The following is a 24,355-nucleotide window of genomic DNA, read 5'->3' as shown; positions in this document are numbered from 1 at the left end:
GTGAGTGGGTGAGGGAATGAATGGGTGGATGAGTGGATAAATGGATGGATGAGTAGATAGATGGATGGATGGGTGGATGGATGGATGGATAGATGGATGGATAGATAAGTGGATAGATACATGGATGGGTGAGTGGGTGAGGGAATGAATGGGTGGATGAGTGGATAAATGGAAGGATGAGTGGATAGATGGATGGATAGATAAGTGGATAGATAAATGGATGGATGGGTGGGTGGAGGGTGGATGGATAGATGGATGTATAGGTGGGTGGATGGATGGATGGATGGATGGATAAGTGGATAGATAAATGGATGGATGGGTGAGTAGGTGGGTGGATAAATGGATGGATGAATGGATGGATGGATGGATGGATGATGGATAGATAAATGGACGGATGGGTGAGGAGGTGGGTGGATATATGAATGGATGCATGGATGGGTGGATGGGTGGTTGGATGGATGGATGGATAAATGGATAGATAAATGTATGGGTGAATGGATGATGGATGGGTGATGGAAGGATGATGGATGGATGGATAGGTGGATGGATGGATGGGTGGATGAATCACTGAATGAATGTCAGGTAATCTCTCGTCAAAGCATGAGCACAAAATGAGAAAGCCCTGTGACCCTACAAGTCACTGCGATGCCCCCACCCCACCTCCGTTACCGCATCTATAGATGGGGATTTTGATTTGCCTTGTCTTCCTCACAGGATGGCTTTGAGGTCAAACGAGGAACAACACAGTTGAAAAACAGTTGGAAAACTGCAGTTGAATTATGTACAGGAGCCGTGTGCAATTATTACCTAGATTAAGTGACGTCTAAATTGGTGAAAATTTTGGGTTAGGGGGCATACTTTTTAAAAAATTCTTTATTCCTCTCAAGTATAGGTAGTTACAGGGACTAATTGCTAATAGTATATTTTCAAGTTGAAGTCCTGCTGGGCCCACTTCAGTGAATAGGAAAGAAGTCTCATAATTAGTAGCCTTATTTGCACACAATGAGTGTTCCTAAGGTCCTTAAAACTGCTCTGTAAGACTAGCGCTTACAACTTGTTTTGAGGGATTCAATTGCTTGGCAAAGTCCTTTCTCACTAAAAAGTTGAGAAGTGAACCTGAGTCAGCGAAACGTCATTGTGTCCAATCATTTTATTTTCCAAATTAAGGTGGACTTGGTCAGAACGTCTTCGGGTTTAGTCCGTGAAAACGGAATTCACAAAAATTCAGCCATCTTCATCTTCGGGGCATAGAGCCAGGTGTGCCGACGCTTCCCTGTGGGTTTCTGGGTGTGTGTCACTCGGGGCGGGACGCAGAGTGGCGTCCTTGAGACGCAGCCTGACCTTGGCGAGGCCGCGGCGTGAGCCTGGCCGGGTCTCCGTGCCGGTTCCAGGTGAGGACTGCGTCGTGCAGGGGGGCGGAAGGTAGTGGGCTGAGCTCAGCCTGGACAACCCATCACAGCGACCACACGACACCACGGCCACGTGGGAGGTGTTCCCACCCACCCGAACACAGACACACTTCTTCTCTGTCGCTTCCCTGGGTTCTGTTTGTTCCTCCTCCAGGTAAAAAGCATTCTTGGCAGCTGGAGTCGCTTTCCAGCCTCGGTTTGACGCTTTCCCTTCCGATTAAAATGAAGCGGGGCCCCAAGGCATATCTCGTGATCACAAGTCACTCTCTTGGCGAGCAGCACAGGTTTCATGTGAATGGCATCATTGTTATGGGTACAAAATGCAGCGAAAATGGAAGCTGGGTTCCTGCCCCGACTGCTCCCCTGCCAGAGAAGCTGTGAGCAGTCAGGCACCAGGACTCCCGTGCTCAGCCAAGGCGGAGTAACAGGAACCAGAGTCACCCTCTCACCAAACAAGCAAAAAGGGGGGGGGGAAGTATAGGAAACGGGTCACACATTCAACCCCAGGCAACGAGGTGGGGACCCAGCCGGCCTGAGGAAGCAGAGCTGGGAGCCCAGGTGAGAGCCTGGACCCCTGCAGGGGTGAGGCCCCTCAGGGCAAAGAGCCGCCCTGGAGGATCCGAGGGGGGCAGCACTGGCCCTCACATTAGACCCCAGGGCGGAAAGCCACGCGGGCAGTGTCCCCAGAAGGGTCTTGCCTTAAGAGCGGGCAGGAGGAGCCCAGGACATGCCCGGAATACGTGCCGTTCTGGACCCCCAACACAGTTTCCAAGTTTCCAGTTCTTCCCAAGTCGATCTACGGGTTTAGCGCGATTCCCATCCGCACCCCGCGCGGCTCCCTGGGGGCGTAGACGACTTTACGGTACAGTCTACGTGGGAAGACACGGGGCCTGGGCAGCTACAGCGATTTTGGAAAAGATGCAGTGGGAGAAATTACTCGAGGGGATTCCAAGACTTACAGCAGCACTGGCAGCGGGGGCCAGCGGGGGGCTCGACCTGCAGGTCCCGGGAAGGAAGACAGAACCCAGAAACAGACCCACGCCATCCCCAAACGGACGGAGCAATCGGGTGTGTGAGGGGACATGAACCCCAGATTCACACCTTATGCAGAAAGTTAGCTCAAAAGGGATCATGGACTCAAATGTCAAACAAACCTCTAAAACTTTGAGGACAAAACATAGAAGGGACTCCTCGGGGCCGAGGGCCAGGAAGACAGCTCTTAGGCTCGACACCAAGCGCATGACCCGTCAAGGGAAAAACTGACAAACTGTGTCTCACCAAAATTCGAGTTTTTCTCTCTTAAAGATCTGTCGAGAGGCTAAGAAGACAAGCCACAGACTGGGAGAAAATATTTGCAAACCACCGTCTGACAGACGATGTGCATTATAAAGACCCCTGAAACCTGATAGTTAAGACAAGACAAAAACAATCGTGGTAGAAAACAGGCCAAGGCACAAAGAGTCGTGTCACCAAAGAGAGCGCCCCGATGGCGGCCGGGCGTGAGAAGTGCTCGCCACCAGCAGCCACCGGGCACCGCGAGTGCAAACCACCGTGCCACGGCAGCGCGCGGCGACCAGGATGGCCGGCCTGCCGAGGATCGCTCACGGGCTGCTGGAGGGGTGCTGAGAGCGAGCGAGCCACTCCCCGGAGGACTTGGGGCGCTCGGCAAACGGAGCGCGCTCTTGCCTACGGCCCACGGCCGCTGCCTCGGGCCCCCGCCCCACGGACAGGAACCCCGTGCTCCCCGCGATGAACACCCACGCGGGCACCCTTCGCGGCGGCCCCCCGGGGGCCCAGCCGCCCTCAGCGGGCGAGGACTTACAGGCGCCGGGCTCCACCCGTGGACGGAAGGGTGCCCGGCGGCGGGGAGCACGGAGGACGGACCCCGGAGGCACGGCTGGCTGCGCCCACAGAACACACGGGGCCACGGAAAAGAAATGGCAGGACCGCAGACACGGAGCGCAGATGCGTGCGGCGGGGGCGACAGACGCGACCCGGGCAGCACACTGCACACTCACCACGCACCCTCGACGCACAGCACGCAGGACACACACGCACACACACGCAGCACGCTCGACCCACACCACACGCACTCCACACACACCCCCGACCCTGGTCCCCTTCCTCAAGGAGTATTTCAATTCCCGCCTCTTTCCGCTCGACACGGGGACACCCCCATCTTCTGTCCTCGCGCTGGAAGGGGGCGCCCGCGCCGGCAGCGCTCCACCCGCCGGCAGCCCCCCGAGGAGGACCGTGGCCGCTGAGATGCGGGAGACGCGGGGCAGCGGCGGAGCCCGGAGGTGCCGTCTCCGCTCCGTCCGGGGGGACGAGCCCCAGGGCTCAGCCGGGGCACATTCTCTTCTCAGTGCTGGGGCGGGAGGTTCAGCTCGGTGCCAGCGTGGCGGCCTCCGGGCACGGCCGCGGGCTTTCAGACCCACCTTCTGTCCTCCCCACGCAGCGGCTGCCGACAGCGAGAGGGCCCCCTCTGTCCGCGCGGGCTCCCGTAACCGGCTCCCAAAGGCCCACCTCCCCACGTCGGCGCTCTGGGGGTTGGGGCTCCAGCGCAGGAACTCTGGGGACACGCACACCGCCCGTCACGGATGCCACGAGTGCATCAGCTCTGGGGAGGACAGCCCCTTATCTTACGGACGGGGACGTTAGCGTGCCGTCAGCCGAGTCCCCGGGGAGACAGTGCCAAGCGGGGCGAGACGTGCACCACACTTACACCGAGAGAAGTGAGGGCAGCAGGAGGGGCAGCAGAGGGCTCCATCCAGGACGCGAGTCTGGCTGGGCAGCCGGGAGGGCGACAGGAGGAAGCGGGGCACAGCCGAACGTGGGGCCGCCCCCACCGTGTCTCCTCTCCCAGCGGCACCCGCCTGGGCCCCGGATCCCAGCCCTTCCTCGCCCAAACTAACCTGGCTGGTATGACCCGGATTCTTCTCATTTCGCTGTAACCCTTTGTTTCGTGGATTATCAGGTTTGTAACGCAGCTGCCTGATGACGGGGCTCGACGCCACCAGGGACATCTGGTCCCGGCTGCCCTGAGTGGGGGGGGGGGGGGGGGAGGGGGCGGCTCTCTGCATCTCTGCGGCCGTCCATCTGTCTGTCCTCTCCCCCTCACACGTCCGGGGATCTGCGGGGACATCCGCACGCGGCCTCCCCACGGCGTGCTCCTTACATCCTGGCATCCGGGCGTCCAGGGGAGCGTCTGAGAGGCTGGGCCACCTGGAAGCCGAGGACAGCCATGTCCACTGTGATGGCGTCTGCCTGGGCCCAGGGCCTGGCCACGTGAGGGTCGGAAACACCGGCTTAGCCCTCATGGGAAAGAAACTCTGCCCCTGCCCGCTGCCCCCTCGTCCCTCCCGGCCTCTCGCGAGCGCCCGGTGTGCCTGGCCTAGGATCTCTGCGCCGGTGGTCGCCCCCATGGGGCACTCTTGCTCGGGACAATGTCACCTCTTCGAGTGTTGGCTCGACCAGCACTTTCCCGCGAGGTCTCCCTGACCCCCGCTCTGCTCCCCGCTGGCACCCCTCTTCCGCACGGCTCGCCCGCCCTGCCGGACCGCGCATGGGCCCTTCCACGGGGCACGGGGGTTAATGGCTCTTTTCCTCCGGAGGAAGTCTTGTCTGCCGTTACACCAAGCTTCTGGAACATGCCCCGCACAGAGGTGGCACTTGGTCTGTGTTGTGCCCCGTTGCTGACTGCACCGTAGAAGGGAATCGTTGCTCCGTTGGAGGAGAAGGGAGGGGTCTCCCCAAATCACAAAGAAACTCTGTGCCCCGTGGCTTTGCCATGCAGCCTGGGGTGTCCGGCCACGGCCTGCCACACACGGAGGTGCGGAGGAGGCTGGGCCCGGGGGTCCCCAGAGGGCCGCGCCGGGGACGCCAGTTCAGGGAGCTGGCAGGGGGCAGTGGCTTTGTCGGTCTCAGCTAATGTTTTCGGGCGGTCCCGGCACCCTTCTCCCTTCAAGATTCAGGGCTCCTGCTGCTTCCCAGGCAAACGTGGAGACCCTCAGCCCGGGGCCACTGGCACCCTCCAACCACAGGGCGTCACTTTTAAATGGTGGACACAGCTTTATTCACACTGCAGGAATTCACACCGCAGGGATGACTCTCTAATGGCGGAATCTGGGCCTTCCCGGTGCTGTAGAGACGGGACCCCAGGGCCGCCGCACGGGGGCTGGGTGGAGTGAGCGGGGAAGGAGTGCCGGTGACAACATTCACGGCTCAGGACCTTCAGACACAAACCACAGATGGTCTGGAAAACGCACCTCTTCCAGAGGAGCGTGTGTGGACCAGGGTGCCCCTGGCGGGTGGGGCTGACAGGCAGCAGGGACGGTCTGTGCAGCCCGGGCCGGGCTCCAGAAGGGGCAGCGAGGAGGGAAGGCCTCGGTCGCCGCCCCCTCCTTCCCGATGTGACTGGGGCTTCCTCCAGACCAAGTCCTCCTCCCTCCTCGGCACCCCTCCTCGACTCGGGGAGAACGAGGAAAGGAAAATGATACAAAAGGCCCTGATGATTACAGTCGTTACTGCCAGTAACTCCCGTGCTGGGCACCTCGTGGAAGGAGCCGCTCGGCTGCGACCCGCCGGTCACAGACACAAGGGCCCAGCGAGAACGCGACTGTTAGAAGGTCACGCGGGGCAGAAAATGGCAGTGGTCCTCGTGGCAGGGTCAGGACACCGAGCGCCGGGCCGGCAGGGGGCTCACGGGAGCCCCGCACAGCCGCGCATCTCCGGCGACACCGGTCGTCTTTGCTCTTCTCCCCGCGGCGTCCTCTGTGTGTGGCACCTAAAACAGCGACACGTAACTCGGGCTCCGGTGGCACCTCACGAACGGCTCGGACGCTGGCGCCCCGGCGGCGGTGGAGGCACGAGGGCGAGACCCGCCCTCCCCTTGGACACAAGTGAGCATCTGGTCATCTTATACTTAACGTCACGTCTCCCAGCAGGAAGAACCACGAACGCGACGCGGTTCACGCACACGACCGCAGATTAGGCTCGTGATCCGGGGTCTGTGTTAGGGACGAGTACGTTTAAAACTGGACAAGGGAAAACCGTTCTTCCGAACGTGACACATACAGGGGCGTCTGGGGGGCTTGGTCAGTTGAGCGTCCACCTCTTGATTCCAGATCAGGCCGGGATCTCCCGGTTGGTGAGATCGAGCCCTGCGTCGGGCTCTGCGCTGGCAGCTTGAGGCCTGCTCGGGATCCTCTGTCTCCCTCCGCACCCCGCCCCCCAAATAAACAAATAAACGTAAAGAAAAGAGTGAGGCAATTACCTAAGTACCCAAGAAACGCACTCCGAGGGACGGGCCCCAGACCTGCAGGCAGGGACTCAGCCAGTGTTCCCAGCAGCCGACGGTGGAGGCGGCCCGGATGTCCACCCCCCAACGAGCGGTCCACAAACTGCTCTAGCCACACAGCGGAGTGGGTTTTGGCCACCTAGTGAGTGAGGTGTGGAGTCCTGACAAACGCTGTGATGCGCACGCACCGTGAAACCATTCTGCTGAGTTCTTTCGTTCAAGGCCACCTGCTGTACGGGTGCACGGACATGAAGTCCCCAGAAAGCACAGGCCCCCAGGGACAGAGTTCACAGACGTTACCAGGGGCTGGGGCAGGGGCGACCGCTCGACGGGTCCAGGGGTCCCTTCGGGGGTGACGACGTGCTCGGAACCAGACGGAGGCGGCCGTGAACGTGCTCGGTGCCACCGAGTTGTCCACTTTAAAAGCTTAATTTCATCTTGTGTGTGTGTCTTCAAAGACCGTGGTCTCACACGGGCCCTTCATCTCGGGCTCTGCACCTCCCCCCCAGGTGCAGCAGCTTCAGCACAGCCTCTGTGCTCCACCGCGGGACGCGCTTCTCAGGAAACACGTAACGACAGTTGTGTGGGGACGCCCTCCTCGCGACGTTGTTGGGAGGTCACAGACCCTCCTTGGAGCAAAGGTGGGGGCACGGAGAGTTGTCCCCAGCTGGGACTCCGACTGCTCAGGTCAGAGGACGCCCTTGAGATGGGGGAGCTAAAGCACCCAGATTTTTGCTTAGGTTGTGCATGGTTACAAGGAGGGACTGGACGTTTGCCGGACTTTTCCATACCACCCGGTCTCAAACGTGGGAAGGGCCGGGACCGGCGGCAGAGGGAGGAGTCGCCTGCCCTATGGGCCCCGGGCACGGCTGGCCCCGCTTTGCGCCACAGCAGACGGTTCTGGGGCACGTGCCGCCCGATCCCGGTCACCGCGAGAGACGAGTGGCTGGCAGGCAAGTGGCCCTGATGCTCCAGGGGCCCGGCCAGCGTGGCGGTGTGAGGGCAAAACGCCTTGCTAGAGGCGAGCCCGCACTACGCTTCCCTTACTACCCAAAATCAACCCAAAAGAAACGAAACTAAGTCAACAGGTATTTGCAGAAACCCCACCTTTTCGGCAGAGACCATCCCTTAATTCGTGGATTCGTATTTTTGTTTCTGGAATATAAAATCCTATTGTTGGGCAAGGGGGTGTGACAGGTTTATAGAAGCTCGCTTTGAAATTAATAGCTTCCAGGACATTCTTCAGGGATGCCAGTCCGGTCTGGGGCCCCGTGGGTCTGCTCTCAGGAGGGGCAGATGGCACTCCGGATCCCCTCTGCGTCCAGCGGGCTCGGGGCTCCTGGCCTGTGACGGGCCCCCCCACCCCCCGCACTCCCCTCGGAGGGAGCAGGTGCTTGCCAACCCCGCTCGCTAGGTGACCAAGGTTTCTCTAACACTCCACCTCGTCTCAGCAAAACAAACAGGAAATCTTGCATTTCAGGAAGTCCTAAAATCAAAGCACCGTTTGTGACAATTCAGAATCATCATCGCTGGAGAAGTTCTGGGTTTCACGCTGGCTTTACAAACCACTAGACAGCGTTTCCCTACCTGAGCTGCAGTGGGTCTGGTGGGGAAAGGGGCCGAGTAGCTGGAAGGGGGAAGCAGAGCAACAACAGGTCTGCGGACACACGTCACCTTCCCAAGTGACAGCCGTGTTGCACGCGGGCGTGCGTGTGGCCACAGCCTCGCCCAGGTCACCCTTCGGAGCGGAAGCATTCGGCTCGAGTGAAAGCTCCCCGTCCCCCCGGCCTGGCTGAGCGGCTCTGAAGCGCGGTGTTTAGAGCATCTGCGGCCGCGGCCACACAGCCGCCTCTTCCGTGTTCCGTGCAGGCCTCTCCTCGGACGTGGAGGAGGGGACCCCACTGCAGGGGCAGCCGGTGCTTTGTGGTCGTGCCGGGGCGGCTCTGCCCCGCAGCGCTTCGTGCAGATGCCAACGGAACCAGGACGTACCGCGGGAAGTCACTGAGAGCCGGGTAGGATGGTCCGCGCACGTAATGAATCACCGGCAGACTCAGATCGTCCAGCAAAAAAATATTGCTTTATTGGATCTATTTCCTAAGCACAGACAGCGGACACGAATACCACACGTCTCCTCTCCTTAGGACAGCCTACTGAGAAGTGTTCCATGCGAGCCCTGGGGCGCTAACTGCGGGCTGCGGTCTGGGCTACGGGCGGGGCAGCAGCCTGGGAGAAGCAGGGTCAGGTCTACGAGGAGCCATGCACCGTCACCCGTGACAGTTGTGTGCAAACGCTACAGATGTGGCTTTCGGGGCTGTGTCCTTTCTGGGAGTCAGACAAGAATAAGACATAACCACACTGAGGAGCAGTTTTAAAATCATCGTTCCTGTGGGAGAGCGTTCTCTACCGTGACGCTATGGTTCGTTATCGTAACTTACGACCTCCGCCGGCGGGTGCAATTCAGGCATGTTCCATGAGGGGGCATGAATTCCTAAGGCACAATTATTAGGTTAGCCAATTAGACCATGCTTTTTGGTTACGTGGAACAACAGGTCACTGCTAGTAACAACGTGTAATAAGCTGTTAATTGCACAAACGCAGTAGTAAAGCTTACACCAACCTATCCGTTAACAGTAACTAGTCGGAAAACACACTACAGTCGCTGCATGTTAAAACGTTTTTGGTAATTGTTGTCCTAGATGAAGCAGAGATATAAGGCTTCTGTGAAGTAATAATCTTACAGCTGAACAAATATATTACACTCCTCTTGTGATGTTATTTACAGTGACTTTCCCACCTGCCGTTTGGTAGCATCCAGGCATTGAGAACACACGCCTCCTGGCTTTCTAAAGTGCTCGGCTGACGGCACGAGACGACGAAGGCCCGCTGGAGGGACGCGGGCCCCAGTGCACGCAGCTGAAAAGCCAGGCTTTGTCTTAGATGCACCTTCCGGAACGGACGCTGGTTACTGCTGCTGACACGGCAGCCCTCGCTGGGCAAAGACCAGACGTCACCGCCTCTGTCGTTATCATTTGTACTTAAATATGTGCCAAATCTGTACATACATGCAAACACAAGAGCTGTCGTGTGGCAGACAGACTTCTTTTTTCGTCCAGCAACCTATCTTGTGCTATCATCTTACTCGCGCTACGCCCAAAGCCAGATTAAAAACAAAACCCTAGCATGCTACAATTAACGATCCTATGGTTCCAGTAACACGGGGGAGGGGGCAGGTGACGAGAGCGAGGACAAAGCAGAAGATCTCTACGATGCACCGAATGAGGCAACAGATTGCACGCTGCAGCCCGAGGAAAGCCGAGAAAAAAAGCAGGAAGCACGTGTGAGGTATTTCTCACAATGCCTACCTAGCTTGCCAGTATTCTCCTAATTTATACAAGAGAAAGCCTCAGGATGAAGTGTCTTTATAGCTTCTGCTCCTACAAATACTCTCCTCGTAGCAGACTCAGGGCTCCCCCGTGGCGCCCCGATGCTGGGGTCTGTGTAATAAGGCACTTCCAGCACTGGAGTCCCCCCGTGGGAGGCGTGCCCCTTTCGGTCTTGACACGGGAGGAGTGGCCCGTCCCACCAGCCGCCGGGCAGCTTCTGTGAGCGGACAATGCAAATCTTCATGAAGCCGGGGGTCTGACCGGCACCAGGGCTCTGCTCAGTTTACTTGAAGTCCTGGTGCCGAAGCTCAACGGTCAGCGGCCGAGTCGACACCACGCGGCTTCGGAGCGAGTTCCGTGTCGCCAGCTACGATCAGATGTTGGCGCTGGAAAGATCGTTCCGGATTATCTCATTTACTGCAAGAAAACACAACGGAGAAATCATTAGGGAAACGCTGCTCTGCCCAGGAGCGTATGTAAGAACCAGAAATCCCATCAGCCATGCTTTCGGCCAGTCACGCGGAGCCTGTGACGGGGCGGGGGGGGGGGGGGGGGGGTGTCTCTGGGCGGGATGGCATTCCTTCCTGCACCCCACCGCGGGCCTGGGGTGCCCTGAGCCGGCAGCACGCAGCTGCCCGGGACCCGGCTCCACGACTCCAGGGGCCGGCGGTGGTCAGGTTACCGCTCTAGTCCAGAAGCACGGTTGCGAACCGGCCCCGCGACGGCGGGCTCCGGGAGAGGCGCCAGGCGCCGGTCCGGGTGCCGTGAGCGCGTCTTCTCCGGGCAGGAGCGCACAGCTGGCGTCTCCACGGGAAGAAGTGGAGGCACCCCCGCGAAGTCCATGCTCAGAGAACCCCCCTCCTTGCTCTCGTCGTCGGACAGGCCACGTCCGAGAGGAGGGCCGACCACGGGGCGGCCTGGGCCTCCCTTTGTTTGTGGCTCTTCCTCCATTTTTGTTCCCTCGTCCGTGTCCACTATCAGCGTGTGGTTTTTGGCAGCAGGAGAGGAAATGAGCGAAGCTGGCAAAGGCCATCGTGAGCGAGCTGCACAACATCCCTCTCTCCACCCCGTGACCGGCCCCCAGGCAGGGGACGCGTCCCCACGGCCCACTTTGCCAAGAGAACTGGGGGGTGGGGAGCACACGCTCACGTCACGGAACTGCCCGGGCTTCCCTTTGCCGCCCAGATAAATTCCGCGTGTTTCTGCAAAGGCCCCAGCGCGTCCGAGGGCGGCTTCCTGCAGCCGGCAGCTGGCACACCTGTCATCACCCCCACCCCTCCCCTAAATGCCCTTTCGACACCCCTACTATTGTTAAGAACAACAATAATAAAACGGGGTTGGGGGAACCAGGAACTGTGTCATATGGGTGCTGATAACAGCCCGGCTTCACAGGCGGGAGCCTGCCCGCGAAGCCCCAGGCCACCAGCTCTTCCCGAAGGTGCAACCCGGGCTCAGACCCAGGGCCATGGCGTCCCACACTGTGCCCAGGCCCACCCGCGGCCTGCCAGGGGGCCGCCTATGGGGTGGGGGGGATGAGTCACTTAATGCAAACACCAGAAGCACAGCAGGCCAGAGTGGGCGCCAGGCCAGCATGCCTGCAGAGGACACATCTGCCGGGGACACGGACGTGATGCACGAGCCACACCTTCTCTGAAGACGGCACTGACCTTCAGGCACAAAACACCGGGGGGGCCGTGGCTCACGCCGGGCGCGTGACTCTTCCCAGCTGCTAACGAGGCCCGGCTGCTCAGGCCAGCTCTCAGGACGACACCCGTCCCTGGAGCGTCCCAGGGGTCAGCCACACGCAGGTTCTCTGCGACACTCTGGCCGCCCAGCTTTGCGAGGCCCGCTAGAGAGCCCCGAGAAGCGCGCGGCCGAGGCACCTGGGAAGGCAGGGCGAGGTGCTCCCCGCTTCCGCCGCCCGGACCACACGGCCTCCCCCGTCACTTGACCCCGAGACTGCCCTGCGCTCCCAAGGTCCCAGGTGCCACCGGCCCCTGGAGCACGGGCACAAGGGCCTGGGCCACCAGCGACAGCTCCCCTCTGCCTCCCGCTTCACTTGCTGGGCCTTCTGTTTCGAGAGGCGCGCGTCCGGCTGGTATTTTGCAGAAGAGCGTGACACAGAAGAACATTCGCAGAGAAGGATGACGAGCGCGAGCTTCCTCGGGGCCCTGCCTTGGCGCAGAGAAGGTCCTCCTGCCACTCGCGTGTCTCCGGACCACGCGGGGCAGGCAGGACATCCTCAGGACGGCACGAAGCCGCGTGCGGGAAGCCCAGCCCCGCGGTGGCAGCTGGCAGAGGCGGCGACCGCCACCCCCCCACGGAGCACGTCGCCACGGCCGGCGTGGCACCGGGCGGTTTAGAAGTCTAAAAGTCTCACGTCCTCCTACGCTGACCGGGCCCGTGGGCCCAGGAGCCCTTCCTGACCCAATTTCAGATGGAAGTCTGGGGGGCGTCCGTGGCGACGTCTGGGCTCCGGGCCCAGCAGGTGATGGCACGGTGGGACGGGGGGTCCGGCCCCCACGGGCCTGCCCGGGTCGGGGGCTGCAACACTCAGCCATGACAGCTCGTGCAGACTCAGCCTCCCGGACAGGACGCCCTGAGGGACGGGCCGGACTTGTCAGTTACACACACGGGGGTCTGGGTGTCACTGCTCCTTCCGCTGCCAAGGACAGCGGAATCTCAGACCAGAGATGTGACCGTAGTGAGATCGCTGACCGGGTGGGGGGGGGGGGAGGTTTTAAGGGGCAATAATGACCGGGAAGTCGGGGCGTTCTGAGGGGCTATAATGACGGAGATGTGAGGGAGCCAGACAAAGAAAAATGACGGAATCTGCGGGGGCCTGATGGTTAATAATGAGGGAAAATGTGGGGAAGTCACAGGGGTAATAATGCCGGGGAATGCGGGAAGGTAGAGGGAGTAACAATGATGGGCAAGTGTGAGGGTCTGAGGGGGAATAATGATGGGGAATGTGGGGAGGTGTGAGGGGTAATTATACCGGGGAAGTTGGGGAGGTCTGAGAGGTAACGGTGACGGGGCACTTCAGAAGGTCCGAGGGGTAACAATGGCAGGGAAATGTCGGGAGGTCTGAGGGGTAATCCTATCTGGGAATGTGTGGGCGTCTGAGGGGTAACGATGACAGGGAACGTGGGGACACCCGAGGGGTAATCCTATCTGGGAATGTGGGGACGTCGGACGGGCAATAAGGACAACCAACAGAAGGGAGGCTGAAGCAAAGCAGCCACGAATCTGCCAGTTCGCCCGGGTTACACAGAGCACAGGAAAAACAACATCTGTGTGACACAACAAAAGGGGAAGCAGCCTCAGAAGCGGGCTTCCCCTTGCTGCCCACCGGGTCACCTGAACCTTGAAGGGGGAGCCCGAGGTGGGTGGGGGTGGGGAAATCACTCAGCGCATCCTGAGCGGCCCAGGGACCCGGCGGGGCGCGTCACGGCCCTCCGTCCCGGCACCTGCCCCCACCCAGGCTGGCAGGAGGGTCTCAGGAGGGCTGGGAGGGCCGTGCTCCTGGCCCGTCACTGAGGTCCGCGGGCTTCTGAGAAGTCACCGGCCCTGCCTGCCTCCCAGGAACGGCCGGCCGGAAGCGAGCGGTCATCCGACGCCCCCGTCCTCCAGGCCTGGCACCGTCGAGCAGCGTCACAGCGCGGCAGGCACCTTAGCACCGCGCTCAGGACCCACGCGCACGCGCCAACGCCCTTCGGACCTGCCCTGGGGTCCCCTCGGGAGCGCACGGGGCAGCCGCAGCTGACAGAAGGGGCAGGTGGACCAGGTCCCCCGCACAGCTCGGCCGCACGACTGAGGGCGGGACGACGGCACAGCCACGCTGTTTCACAATCTGTGCCTTGGCCTTGCGGGGAAAGCCACGCCGGCTCCCGCTCCCAGACGGACCTCAGGCAGGGCCCGAGCGCTCCGAGGGCCGGGCTGAGGACGAGAACGCGGGGTCCCGTCGCCCCTGGCCTCACCCCGGCCACGGCCTCCCACTTGTCTTCCGTGAGGTCACGGTTCCGAGGCCCCGTGAGTCCACAGCCGCCCCCAGGGGCTTGTGCTGGTGACTCTGGGGGCGGTTTTCTCTCTGTTACGGTTTCCTACAGTGTCTCCTCTCTGCTGATAGTTTCCATCTTCTTATTCAGCTTTTCCACCGACACGAAGGGTTTTTTCTCTGTGCAAGTATTTTGAACTGCAGGTAACATGTGACCCTCACAGCTTGTCAGACACCTAAAAGAGGAACCTTTGCTGTGCTTAGTGTCAGATGTCCCTGCAGCAGGATGTGGTGAGCTGTTATACCACAATTTAATTTAATGAGAAAGGTTTTTTCCCTCGTATTTAAGTTTTCTCTCAAGCGCTCCCAAGGTGGAAACTACTGTTTTTTTCCTGAAACTTCTGTGGCAGTTTGAATTCTTGTTTTACTCTGGGATACGTGTGCAGGAGACACACACACACACCCGAGCCACCTCGATGTGCAGATCTGAGACGGAGTGAAAAGAAAATTCGTGTTTTTCTAACATTTAAAGTCTGAAATGTACAAAGCACAGGCACGCGCTCTCACCTCCGCTCACGTTACCTGTCCACAGTCACTGGAACCTTCCAGCAACACACACAGATCTCGCGGCGATTTACAAATAAGCTCGCAAAGTCATCGGTGAAGGGTCCTTCCTAAAGTAAAATTTTTGTATTTTCATCTCACGAGTTTCCTTTTCAACACCATTTTGAAAAAAACGGACTTTACAGCCTCGTGCTGTAGTGAAATGGCCTCAGTTTACCCCTGGTGTGCTTCTGTCGGGCTCTCCTGAGACAACGTGACCGAAGGGGGCGGCGAGGGTCTGAACCTCACTGAACATGTTTTCCTTCTTGACGCCTCGCTTATAAGCCCAGTTTCCCCCCTTTTCGGAATTCCTGGTTTTCGAAAGCAGCCAAGGATCTCAATCAGAATGTCAGGAACCCGTAGGCGGCCCCCCCGCTCCCCACACACACACGCACGCGCACCGTTGCCGTCCCCCGCGACAGTCCCAGGAGGGAGGGGAGGCAGATGCCGCAGTCGCGGGTTTGGAAGCAGAGAGTGGGAGGGAGGCTCGGCAAGTGGCCACGGCGGCCCTCGGGCTCACGGGTGAGGAGCTCCGCCAGCCCAGGGTCCGTGCCCGTGCCCGCCAGGCCCCCTCCTCCCAGCCTGGCCTCCACTCTGCCCCTGCCCCTGGTCCCCTCTGTGTCCGCAGGGCTGCTCGGGGCTCAGAACCCGGCGCGAAGGGTGGGCCGCGTTCCCCTCTTCCGCGGCTTCTCTTAAAACACCACCCCCCACTGGCGCCATGCACACAGACGGGGCATTCTGTTCCGTTTGTGCTAAAAACACCTACTTTTTTTCATTCATTTCTCCTGTACTAGCTGTTCCGTGCCTTGAAAAAAAAAACTTTTTTTTTCAAGGAGGAGAAGCAGCAAGCGACCGGAGGAACCAGGAACCACTCGGTGTCTGTACGGCCACCAATTTTCCACTGCATCGTCAGAACGAACACCGCACATCAGCATTTCCTTTGCTCTGAAACAAACAGCAAAGGGAACTGACCGCCCTCAACCCGATCACACAGATATCAAAGCCAGAGGTTTGCTGACACGCCTTATGGGAAACTTCATTCAGAAATCCCAGCGGCGTGGCACGGTGGTTCCAGGCGCCGCACGGACGGTCTGCCGGAGGCCCTGACACGACGCTGCCCGCCTGACACGGGCCCCGCTCTCGCCGCGTGCGCCCACTCGACCGGTTTTAAGTCTGTTTTTCCGATGTGACGGCCCAGCACAGCCCCGCTGTCAACGCACCTTGCCTGCCCGTGGGGGCCTCTCTCGGCCTCTGAGGCAGCTTGCTCATCGCTGGCCTGGGGAGGAGGGTGCCGTCCATCTTTTCGGCCCCCACGCTTGTCCGCGACAGCCCTCCTTCCTACCCTGAGGGAAGAAGTGATGGTGTGTGCATCTGTGCTTGACTTTAAATAACAGGGGCTTGGAAGTGATGATGGCACCTTAAACTAGAAAGGAGACCCGGGGTTCTGACAGTGTGTCCCTTAGATCCTAAGAACTAGAGGACGCTGTGCGATCAGAGTTAAAACAGAAACAGACGCTGGGAGGGAAAGCAATCCCCAGAAAGTGACAGAAACGACCCAGCATCTAGGTGGTGCTTGTTTTGAAAGGCGGCCCGACCCCTGTTGTGCGGGGTGGGGGGTGCCCGGGGCCGTGAATGAAGCCACTTCAAAGCCAACAACTCCTCATGGTCGCACGATTCTCTAACTTTCTCAGAACTCAAGTCCCTTCACGTGATTGCCGCACCATTTAAACGCCGGGTCAGAGATTTACGAACGGAGGCCTGTGACCTTCCCCGGAAAACCTGATGTGAGCTCTTTGTGCCCCAGACACTCGCTCTCGGGGCGGACGCAGCAGCGGGAGGGCCGGAGGAAGACGACCTCGGTCCTGTTCTCACCCTGCCCCTGCGCCTGACTGGAGCCTGAGGGTCTCCTCCGTGACATGGGGGTTTGGCCGAGACCCCTCTCTGCCCTCCGAGTCGGGGATGCCGTGATCACGCCGAAAGGAGAAACCAACCTCCCGGTTGGAGTTGCGCGTGCCGAGCGTAAGACAGGCGTGAACCGCACAGCACCCTCCCCAGCCCTCTGGGAGGTGGATGTTATTATCGTTCTTCGAAGACGGGCCCAGAGAGGGCAGGGGACGCTCCAGGCCTCACACAGCATCATCAGCGGCCTGAGCGACGGCCTCCTTGGGGACAGGCTCGCTCTCCGGGCTGGCTTTCTGAACGGCAGAGGGACGCGTCGACGTGCCCAGCGCGTGCCCAGCCAGCCTGCTTCCGCAGCCGACGTGCCGCAGGACTGGCACTTCCTGGTGAACGTTCAGTTTCCTGTCCGTGGGAAGAGTGGACTTTCGGGCACGCCAGCGGAGACCTGGGCTAGGCCACACTGCACGCATACTCACAGAGACTCACCACGGTGCCGAGAGGCGGGGGTCATTTCCGTGTGTTGAGTTTCAGTGTTTCCTGCACAGCGTGTGCATTCTTTAGAGGATCAGAGCACCTCTCCGTGTAGGCGTGTTATGGGCTAACACAAACCCGGGCCGCGCTCCCCGTGTCGGTCACGGAGCGCCGACAGCCCCGGACGCAGCCCTGAGTGTCGCCCGGGGCGAAACAACTGAACGGACGCCCCCGGGCTGCCCCTGACTGGCCCCACAGGCCTGGGACCGTGGGCGGGGTTCTCTGTCCCCTCTCCCTGGCAGGAACCCACCCATCAGGGTCGCGGGGCCCACGCGCGGGGCTTCGGGGAGGGAGGACACGGGAGAGGCGGGTGTCCACACAGACACTGGGCCGACTTCCTTGGGAGCTGGGTTTGGGCCTCGGGAGTAAGAAATCCAGTTCGGCAACGTTCCCCCAGCCACACGGTGTCATCTTTGCTTTAAAAAAGTTCAGTGCAGATGGCTAAGGGCTATACTTCACAAGTAACACTCTTGCGTCTACTGTTTGAAAAAAATATCGATTGCGTCGGTACTCGTTAACTTGATTACGTAAAACGCGCTTTTGAAGCATCTTCCTCCTTTCCAATAGCGAGGTTAGTTCTGCTAAGGAGACAGTTGTCCCGTGAAGTTTTAAAAATTCAGAGTCAGCCTGGCAGGGCCACTGTTCCTTTTTCATTTCTGGTTTGATGACAGGCCACGATGCCGCTTTTTTCACGAAGAGGACGACTTCTCAAAGGCCATCGCTGTCCTTTAAACACAAGCCACGTGGGAAACAAAGAGGCCGGAAGGATCCACGCAGGATTAAGTTCTGGGCGCAGGTCCTGTGGCCACAGCGGCACTGTCTCGTCCCGTGGGCCTGCTCGAAGCTCACGGCCAAATTAAGTACCGCGTGTAAAGAAACGTACAAGGGTGGTTGGTACGTGCTTACTCAGTTTTTTCTGAGGGACAGCAAAATGCGTGCCCTTCATCAGAGACATTTTTATTTTTAAGGGAGAGCCAAAATAGCTTTGTGAGGAGCAAAACAAAACAGGAAGGCCGTTTTCCCCATTCCTATAACTAAAAGATAATTTTAAAAAGTATCTGCTAACTTTCCCAGAAAATACACCGTTAGCTAAAGTTAGTGCTGTAACCCGAGAGGATGATAATTTAGGCAGACAGCAGTGCAACCAGAAATACCCCTGGCCAGGTAGCGTCTGCCGTGTGAACCTTTACACGGCCAGTGGTTCTGGGACGCAGAGGCCACCGGACGCAAATCCTAACGAGCGCGCGGGTCCCCGCTGCCGAGACCTTCCGTGCGGAGGGCGTGATCCACGCGGTCGGTGGCCTGCTGGACACACGGTGTTCACATGCACCACTGCACAGACGTAGCCAGACCTCCTTGGTGATTGAAAGCATTACGGCAGGTGTGGGCAGTGCGTGAAAACGTCACGATAAAAGCCACCGCTTGGAAAGGTAGGAGCAGAGAAGAACACGCTTTTGTTCCCCCCCAAGCATGGGTGGGCGCTGAAGAAAGCTGGAGCCGTCTCTCGCGCGGGGTTTTAATTTCTTAAAAGGGGCAGCGTCTTACAAAGTCCGCCGTCCCTACCTCCTCGTTCACAGGTGGGCACTCCGCCCGTGGCCGGGTGTGGACGGCGGGCTCAGCGGCCATGCGGCCCCACCTGGCGTGGCCGGTGCCGTCCCCGGCCCCGCACGGCCTCGGGCGAGAGCAGGTGCCCTTCTGCAGGACTGTCACAACCATGGCAATTCTGAAAATGCAGAGTTGCAACATCACCGAAGTCCTGTTTTACTTTTCTGACTTTTTTCAAAGACGCTTTGTGAGGCGGTGGAAAATGAGGCCGTCTCTCAAGTTTCATTAAAAAGCAAGTTCCCGTGTTACCTCGGGTGTCCTGGACCCATTTCAGCCTTCACTTATTTTTATCTTTTTAATCATAATAAGCCACTGCCACGGGGCCTGCTATTTTTGGAAGGAGGGACCGGGACGGCGAAGTCTGAGTGACAACAAGTCACGGTTTTAATAAAACATGACCCTCCCGACTGCGTGTGGGGCTGGGACTGGCAGATACTATTGTCACACGGGACTGTCAGCCATTAAAACGGAATAATTTTCCTGCCTTCAGTGCCTGCTTCCTTATTTAGCCCGAATACTCCAGATAATGCGAACGCCCGTGTGGAAACTCCAGCCTCCGTGGGGACCGGGCCGGCCACGTGACCGGGGGGTTCCGCGGGCGTGCGGCGGGCGTAGGCTCCCCTATCACCTGGCCCATTTTTGTCTCCACGCCAAACTCACCCCACGGTCGCTCCTGGGGATCACTAAACCACAAGCGTTTTTCCAGGGCTTTCTTTGTGCTGCTAGAAAACACGTTTCCCCGAAATATACAATTTCTATTCACGCAGAATTAACAGCAATGAAAAAATAAAAGACCAAAAAGGCTCCCTTTAATTAAAAAATAAACAACGTGAAGTGGACTGAGAGAGACAGAGAGACGATCGGGCTGCTGCCTCCTGTCTCCCTGCCCGGGGACACGAGTCGGTGTCCTCAACACAAAAGGCGCCAACGAAGCAAGTGGCTCCCGATCCTTTGTGGGCATCGGCAGCGTCCCCACGACGGTGCACCGGCTGGGCCTCGGCAGGCTGCACCAGACCGCCCGCCGGCCGAGCACAGGCCAAGCGCCCTCCACGCGCCTGGCAGCTGCCGGGTTTGGTCAGAAGAGGCTGCTCATCACGGAGGCAGAGGAAAGGCTCAAGCCCACCGGTTCCTGGCTTCACGGGAAGTGAAACCACACCTTATCGGTTAATGTGCGTTTGAAGTAAATCCTCACCTTACCAGAGAATCATGAGTAATTCTGTCAGGCGGGGCTGCCCTGCTGTAATCACATAAGAAAGTGGGCGCTTAAACGGCCGTCTGTACCTGTGGGATGGCAGGAGGCAGACACGAGGTCCAGGACCCGGGTCCTTGCGATCTCAGCAACGAGCACTACAGGGCAGAGAAGGAACAGAGTGCCGTGTCCTGCCCGCCCCGAGTGTGGACCTGGGTGAGGGCCCTGGGGACCCACCGCACTATTTATCGTATCTTGCACGCGTCTGAAACTTTCGTAATTAAACGCCAGCACCGTCTTCAGAGGCAAGCTGGAGCCCGGGAGAAGCCGGTGACGGTCGGTCAGCCTAGGCGCCTCGCCTGCTACCTGGGGAAGCTGCTGGGCGGCCGAGCCCATCCCGTGGCGGCGCCCACCCCCAGCGATGTCCTCTGCACCAAGACGCCTTTTCACCCTGCCACTCCTGGCTCTCCTGGCCCCCCGGGGGAGGGCCACCTGCCGCCACTCCCGTGCTCACGGGCCCCACTGGTCTGAGCCCACCTTGAGGGTAGGAATTGTTCCTGTGAGTATTGAGAAAACTGACCAGCAGCGAAGCCTGCTTCTTTATTCTGTGAAGATCTGAACAGAAAAATCACAGAATGCAGGAAGAAAACCGTGTGCGAAACCGAGCTGGTAAGTTCCTCTCAGAGATTCTGTGTGTGGAAGAGACAACCGAACTGACAGGGAGCGGCCACCAAGTACAGCCCAGGGAACAGGCCCCGGGTCTGGAGGACATATTGACCCTGGAGTGGAAAAACACCCAAGATTGAATTTTTGTATTGATTATCTGATTACTAATCTTCATAGAAGCTATTCCAACACTGCACATAATGAGTCATTCATCACAGTATATTAGGTGCCATGGAAGCTGCATTCAGTATAAAGGGCCATTAAGTTTCTTGTAATTGCCCATTACTGGAGCTTTCGTTAGTTCTAAATCAAATCAGCAGGACCGGCATGTATGCGCTCTAATTGACTTTATGTAATAACCGCGCGCCCCTGGTCCACCAAGAGGAGCGGTCTGGCTGTGTCACCGTGCTCCCGAAGACCACTTCTCGGCCCGAGGCCTCAGGTGGAACCGCCGTTTCCGACCCTCCTCGAAAGGACAGACCCAAGCCGTCACTCGAACGCGGGAAGGACGCGGGGGGCCCGGGGAAGCAGCCCGCCCGGGTCTGCAGCTTTCTCAGAGCTGCTTTCCGGGGAGAGTCTAGCTGCTCCGAACTCCCGACGGAACCCAAGCCTGGAGACGGGTCACGTCCTTCAGAGGCCCACACATCTGCAGCTGTCCACGTGGAGCAGACCAGGACAGGTTCCAACCTGTTCCAACCCAGCCCGTCTCACTCTCCTGAAAAGTCCTCCCAAAACCATCTCTAGGTCCCCAGACTCAAGGCAAGTGCGCGGTCATTAGCGGTCCGGCAGCTTGGCTTTGTCTTCTCGAACCGCTATTTCAACTGTGACTATCGTCAGCTGCCTGACCTCCTCTGCCCACTCCCCTCTAATTTTCGAGGAGCCAGAGAACCGAGGTGCGCGTGTGTTTTGAAGGCCCTGCGATGCCGGAACAGAGTGAGGAATCTGCAAATATTGTTTGTTATGTCCTCTTTTGAACGTTGAACGGATCCTCTGCGTGAGTTTCCAGGAGACCGAGCGAGAGCTAAGTAACAGTCTCACCGGAGGCTTCTGGGCATTTATTGCTCAGGCCGGGCCGACGTCACCCCCCAGCCACGTGGCGGGCTCGCGTCTGCTGGGTTTCTTCCTTTTGGTGGGGCTACGAGCCATCCATTTGCAAAATCTGGCATTCACTCTCTCTCTGTTTATCTACATTGGCTTCCGAAGAAGCCTTAACATATGTCCTCAAAAGGAGGCAACGTGCAGAGAACGAGCTATTTAGAAATATGTGTGCGCAATAGACGTTAGCTCAGACTGAAGGGGCTCTGTATCAGGCGTGGGTAACTTGACGGCAAAGCGGTGTCTGAGCTTTCCCCGGGGTCTTGACGGTCTGTGGCCATTTCCACAACAAAGAGCTACACGGACTAGCCAGCGGAAGCGGACAAGTCCGGGGTCCCGGGCACAGCGCAGGCCTAGGCGCCCGAGGTCAGCCCCTCCACCACGGCTCCACCTTCCCCACAAGCGGCCAGAGGTCTGGCCACACTTCCACGCACCCATCTGAGTGCTGACTTCAGGAAGCCCTGCTCAAGTGGAGGTCACCGATGCAGCGGTGACCAGAGCTGCTCTAAGAGTCCCCCAAGTGTCTGCAAAGATGCTCCCGGTGCCCAGGGCCCTGCTCTTTGCAGCTCAGGACACTGAGGGGCGCCGGGAAGAAACCGCCCAGAGGGTTGTGCGTCCTGAAGCTCTCCTCACCTTCCCAGCATTTAATGAATGTGCTGGATGCCGTCTGCTCAGCAAGGCCCACACTCCAGGCCCCAGCTCCTCCCAGCGCAGAGGGGCCTCCTCCCAGCTGCGCCCTGGCGGCAGGTAGGAGCCGTGCCGGTGCCCGGCCACCCCCGCCGGCTCCCCAACGCCAGGCTCTGCCGACCTAGCAGGGCGGCAGCTGGGGACGGCTCCAGGCCGCGTGCACTGGGCCCCGCTGCCCACCTGGCCTTGAAAACACAGAAACAGGAAGCAGAACAGAGGAGGAAGCGGCAGGCCAGGGAAGGGCCGATTCTGGTAAAAGGCTCGCTTGAAAGCCCAGGTCAAAAGGCACCCCCAGGGAGCCTGCCACGCCTCCGGGGAAATGCTCACCAAAGTGATCAATCACCCAGTTTCCATCCGTATGTCTCCGTGCCATACTTCATTTCGCCCTATCGGGACAGGAAGCTGCACGCAGGATGGAAAGCTGGCACTTGGTCCCGTGGAAACCACCGTTTCCATCTCCGAGGGTGACAGAGCATCAACACCGTGGTTAACGGGTGATGAGAGATAAGGACCAGGGGAGCGGAGGGTGGGTGCGGCCACTCTGCGCACTTTCCAGCGTTTGGACAAAGTTCACAACGACGGTCCGACGCATGCTTCCCACGCTTTTAATCCAAACACTCGATGAGCGGCCAGACCTTGACAAGCAGGTTTTGGGCGCTTTTCTTAAATTCAAGTGCGTGAAAAAAATGTGGGCGTGCCACTCTCCCAGCCCCAGCACTGCAAGCTGTCCTGTGGCTTTTTCAAGTGTGGCCGCAGACACCCCCGCCGAAGCCAGAGCGAGCCCGCCGCTGACGGGCAGGCCGCACGGCCCAGCGCCACCGCCCTCCCTCCGTCCACCGCCCTTCTGCTGTCCAGCCATCTGCCAAGAGGAAATAACTTCGCTGTGCTGGGAGTCTGGGAATCCCAGAAAACAATCTTAAATCCACAAAAATAATTGAAGTTTGCTTCTACTGAGCCACTTGGTTCCATTCTGATTTTTATTACAATGTCAACAAGAGTTTAATTTGTTTTAAAGTTTAGGTTCTTAAATCTGAGTGATATACGGTAGTTTACGGCTTGCTGGCAACAGCTACCGTGGAAAAAAAAAAAGCAAAGTGCAAATAAAGGCGACTCGAGGTTTGACACCGTGAAGGCGGGGAGGGGTGCCAACAGCAGCAGGCACAGCGCGGCCTTCCCCACCCGGGACGCAGCCGTGCCGCGGCCAGGGGCACGCTCCCTGTTCCCCGATCTCGTTTGGGGATGGCAATTCAGGGGAAATGTCTCGAAATGCAATTTCTCACGCGAAACGTTCTCAGATGCCGGCTAGGGCCGTAACGGTGCCACCGTCTTATCTGGAGTCCCTTCTGGAAACCGGTTCCAGCACAAGCCCGAGAGGGGCCGGTGGGGGAGAAAGGTCTGCCCCACCCAGAGGGTCCCGGCGCAGGCAGCGCCGAGCCCGTGGACTTCTCAGAGCCACCCCGACGGGGAACCCATCGTGATGCGGACCGCCGGCCGAGACCTGCCCCCGGTTTCCAGCCCAGCCGTCTCTGGGCCACGGCTCCCAGCCCCATCAGAACCATCTGCCCGTGTCAGGGGCGGAAAGGACAGAGGGGCCGGGACAACAAGGCTTTCCCGGGGTCTTGACAGGTCTGCAGCCATTTCCACAACAAAGAGCTACACGGGCTAGCCGGAGGAAGTGGACAGGTCCGGGGTCCCGGGCTTCTTGCTTTTGGTTTGAAGGGTGCTGCCCATGTGCGGGTCCCACGTTGGGCTCTCAGGCCCAGCTGCCCGCTCTGAGTGACCAGCCAAGGCCCCAGGTGGCAGCCAGGCTCCCCTACATCTGTGTGGCCAGACGGTGTCTCTGTGGCACATTCCCCCTTTCCCCCCTGCGGTGGACTCGGGCTAGAGCCAGACCCCAGGCAAATCCCAGGCGTTTCTGGACGCCGCCGAGGGCCATCAACTGCCACTGTCCTCCGGGCCCACTTCCTGCCGTATCTAAACTAACAGCAGCTG

General features: G+C 59.2%; 1 protein-coding gene across 7 annotated transcripts in view; it reads right to left on the bottom strand.

The window, feature by feature from the left end:
* Positions 1–8,766: 8,766 nt before the first annotated feature.
* Positions 8,767–24,355, bottom strand: part of NFATC1 (nuclear factor of activated T cells 1) — a 106,373-nt gene continuing 90,784 nt past the window's right edge. For all 7 annotated transcript variants that reach the window (XR_006707607.1, XM_045458010.1, XM_045458008.1 and 4 more), the window contains one exon: positions 8,767–10,508. Coding sequence is in view for 6 of the 7 variants with exons in the window: in XM_045458010.1 (XP_045313966.1) it covers positions 10,465–10,508 (44 nt within the window). In the remaining variant the exon portion in view is untranslated. The remainder of the gene's footprint in view (positions 10,509–24,355) is intronic.

This window comes from Leopardus geoffroyi, chromosome D3 (genome assembly GCF_018350155.1).
Source record: "Leopardus geoffroyi isolate Oge1 chromosome D3, O.geoffroyi_Oge1_pat1.0, whole genome shotgun sequence".
NCBI classification, from domain to species: Eukaryota; Metazoa; Chordata; class Mammalia; order Carnivora; family Felidae; genus Leopardus; species Leopardus geoffroyi.
The sequence above is the reverse complement of the archived record's forward strand: the minus strand, read 5'-3'. Positions and strand labels throughout refer to the sequence as shown.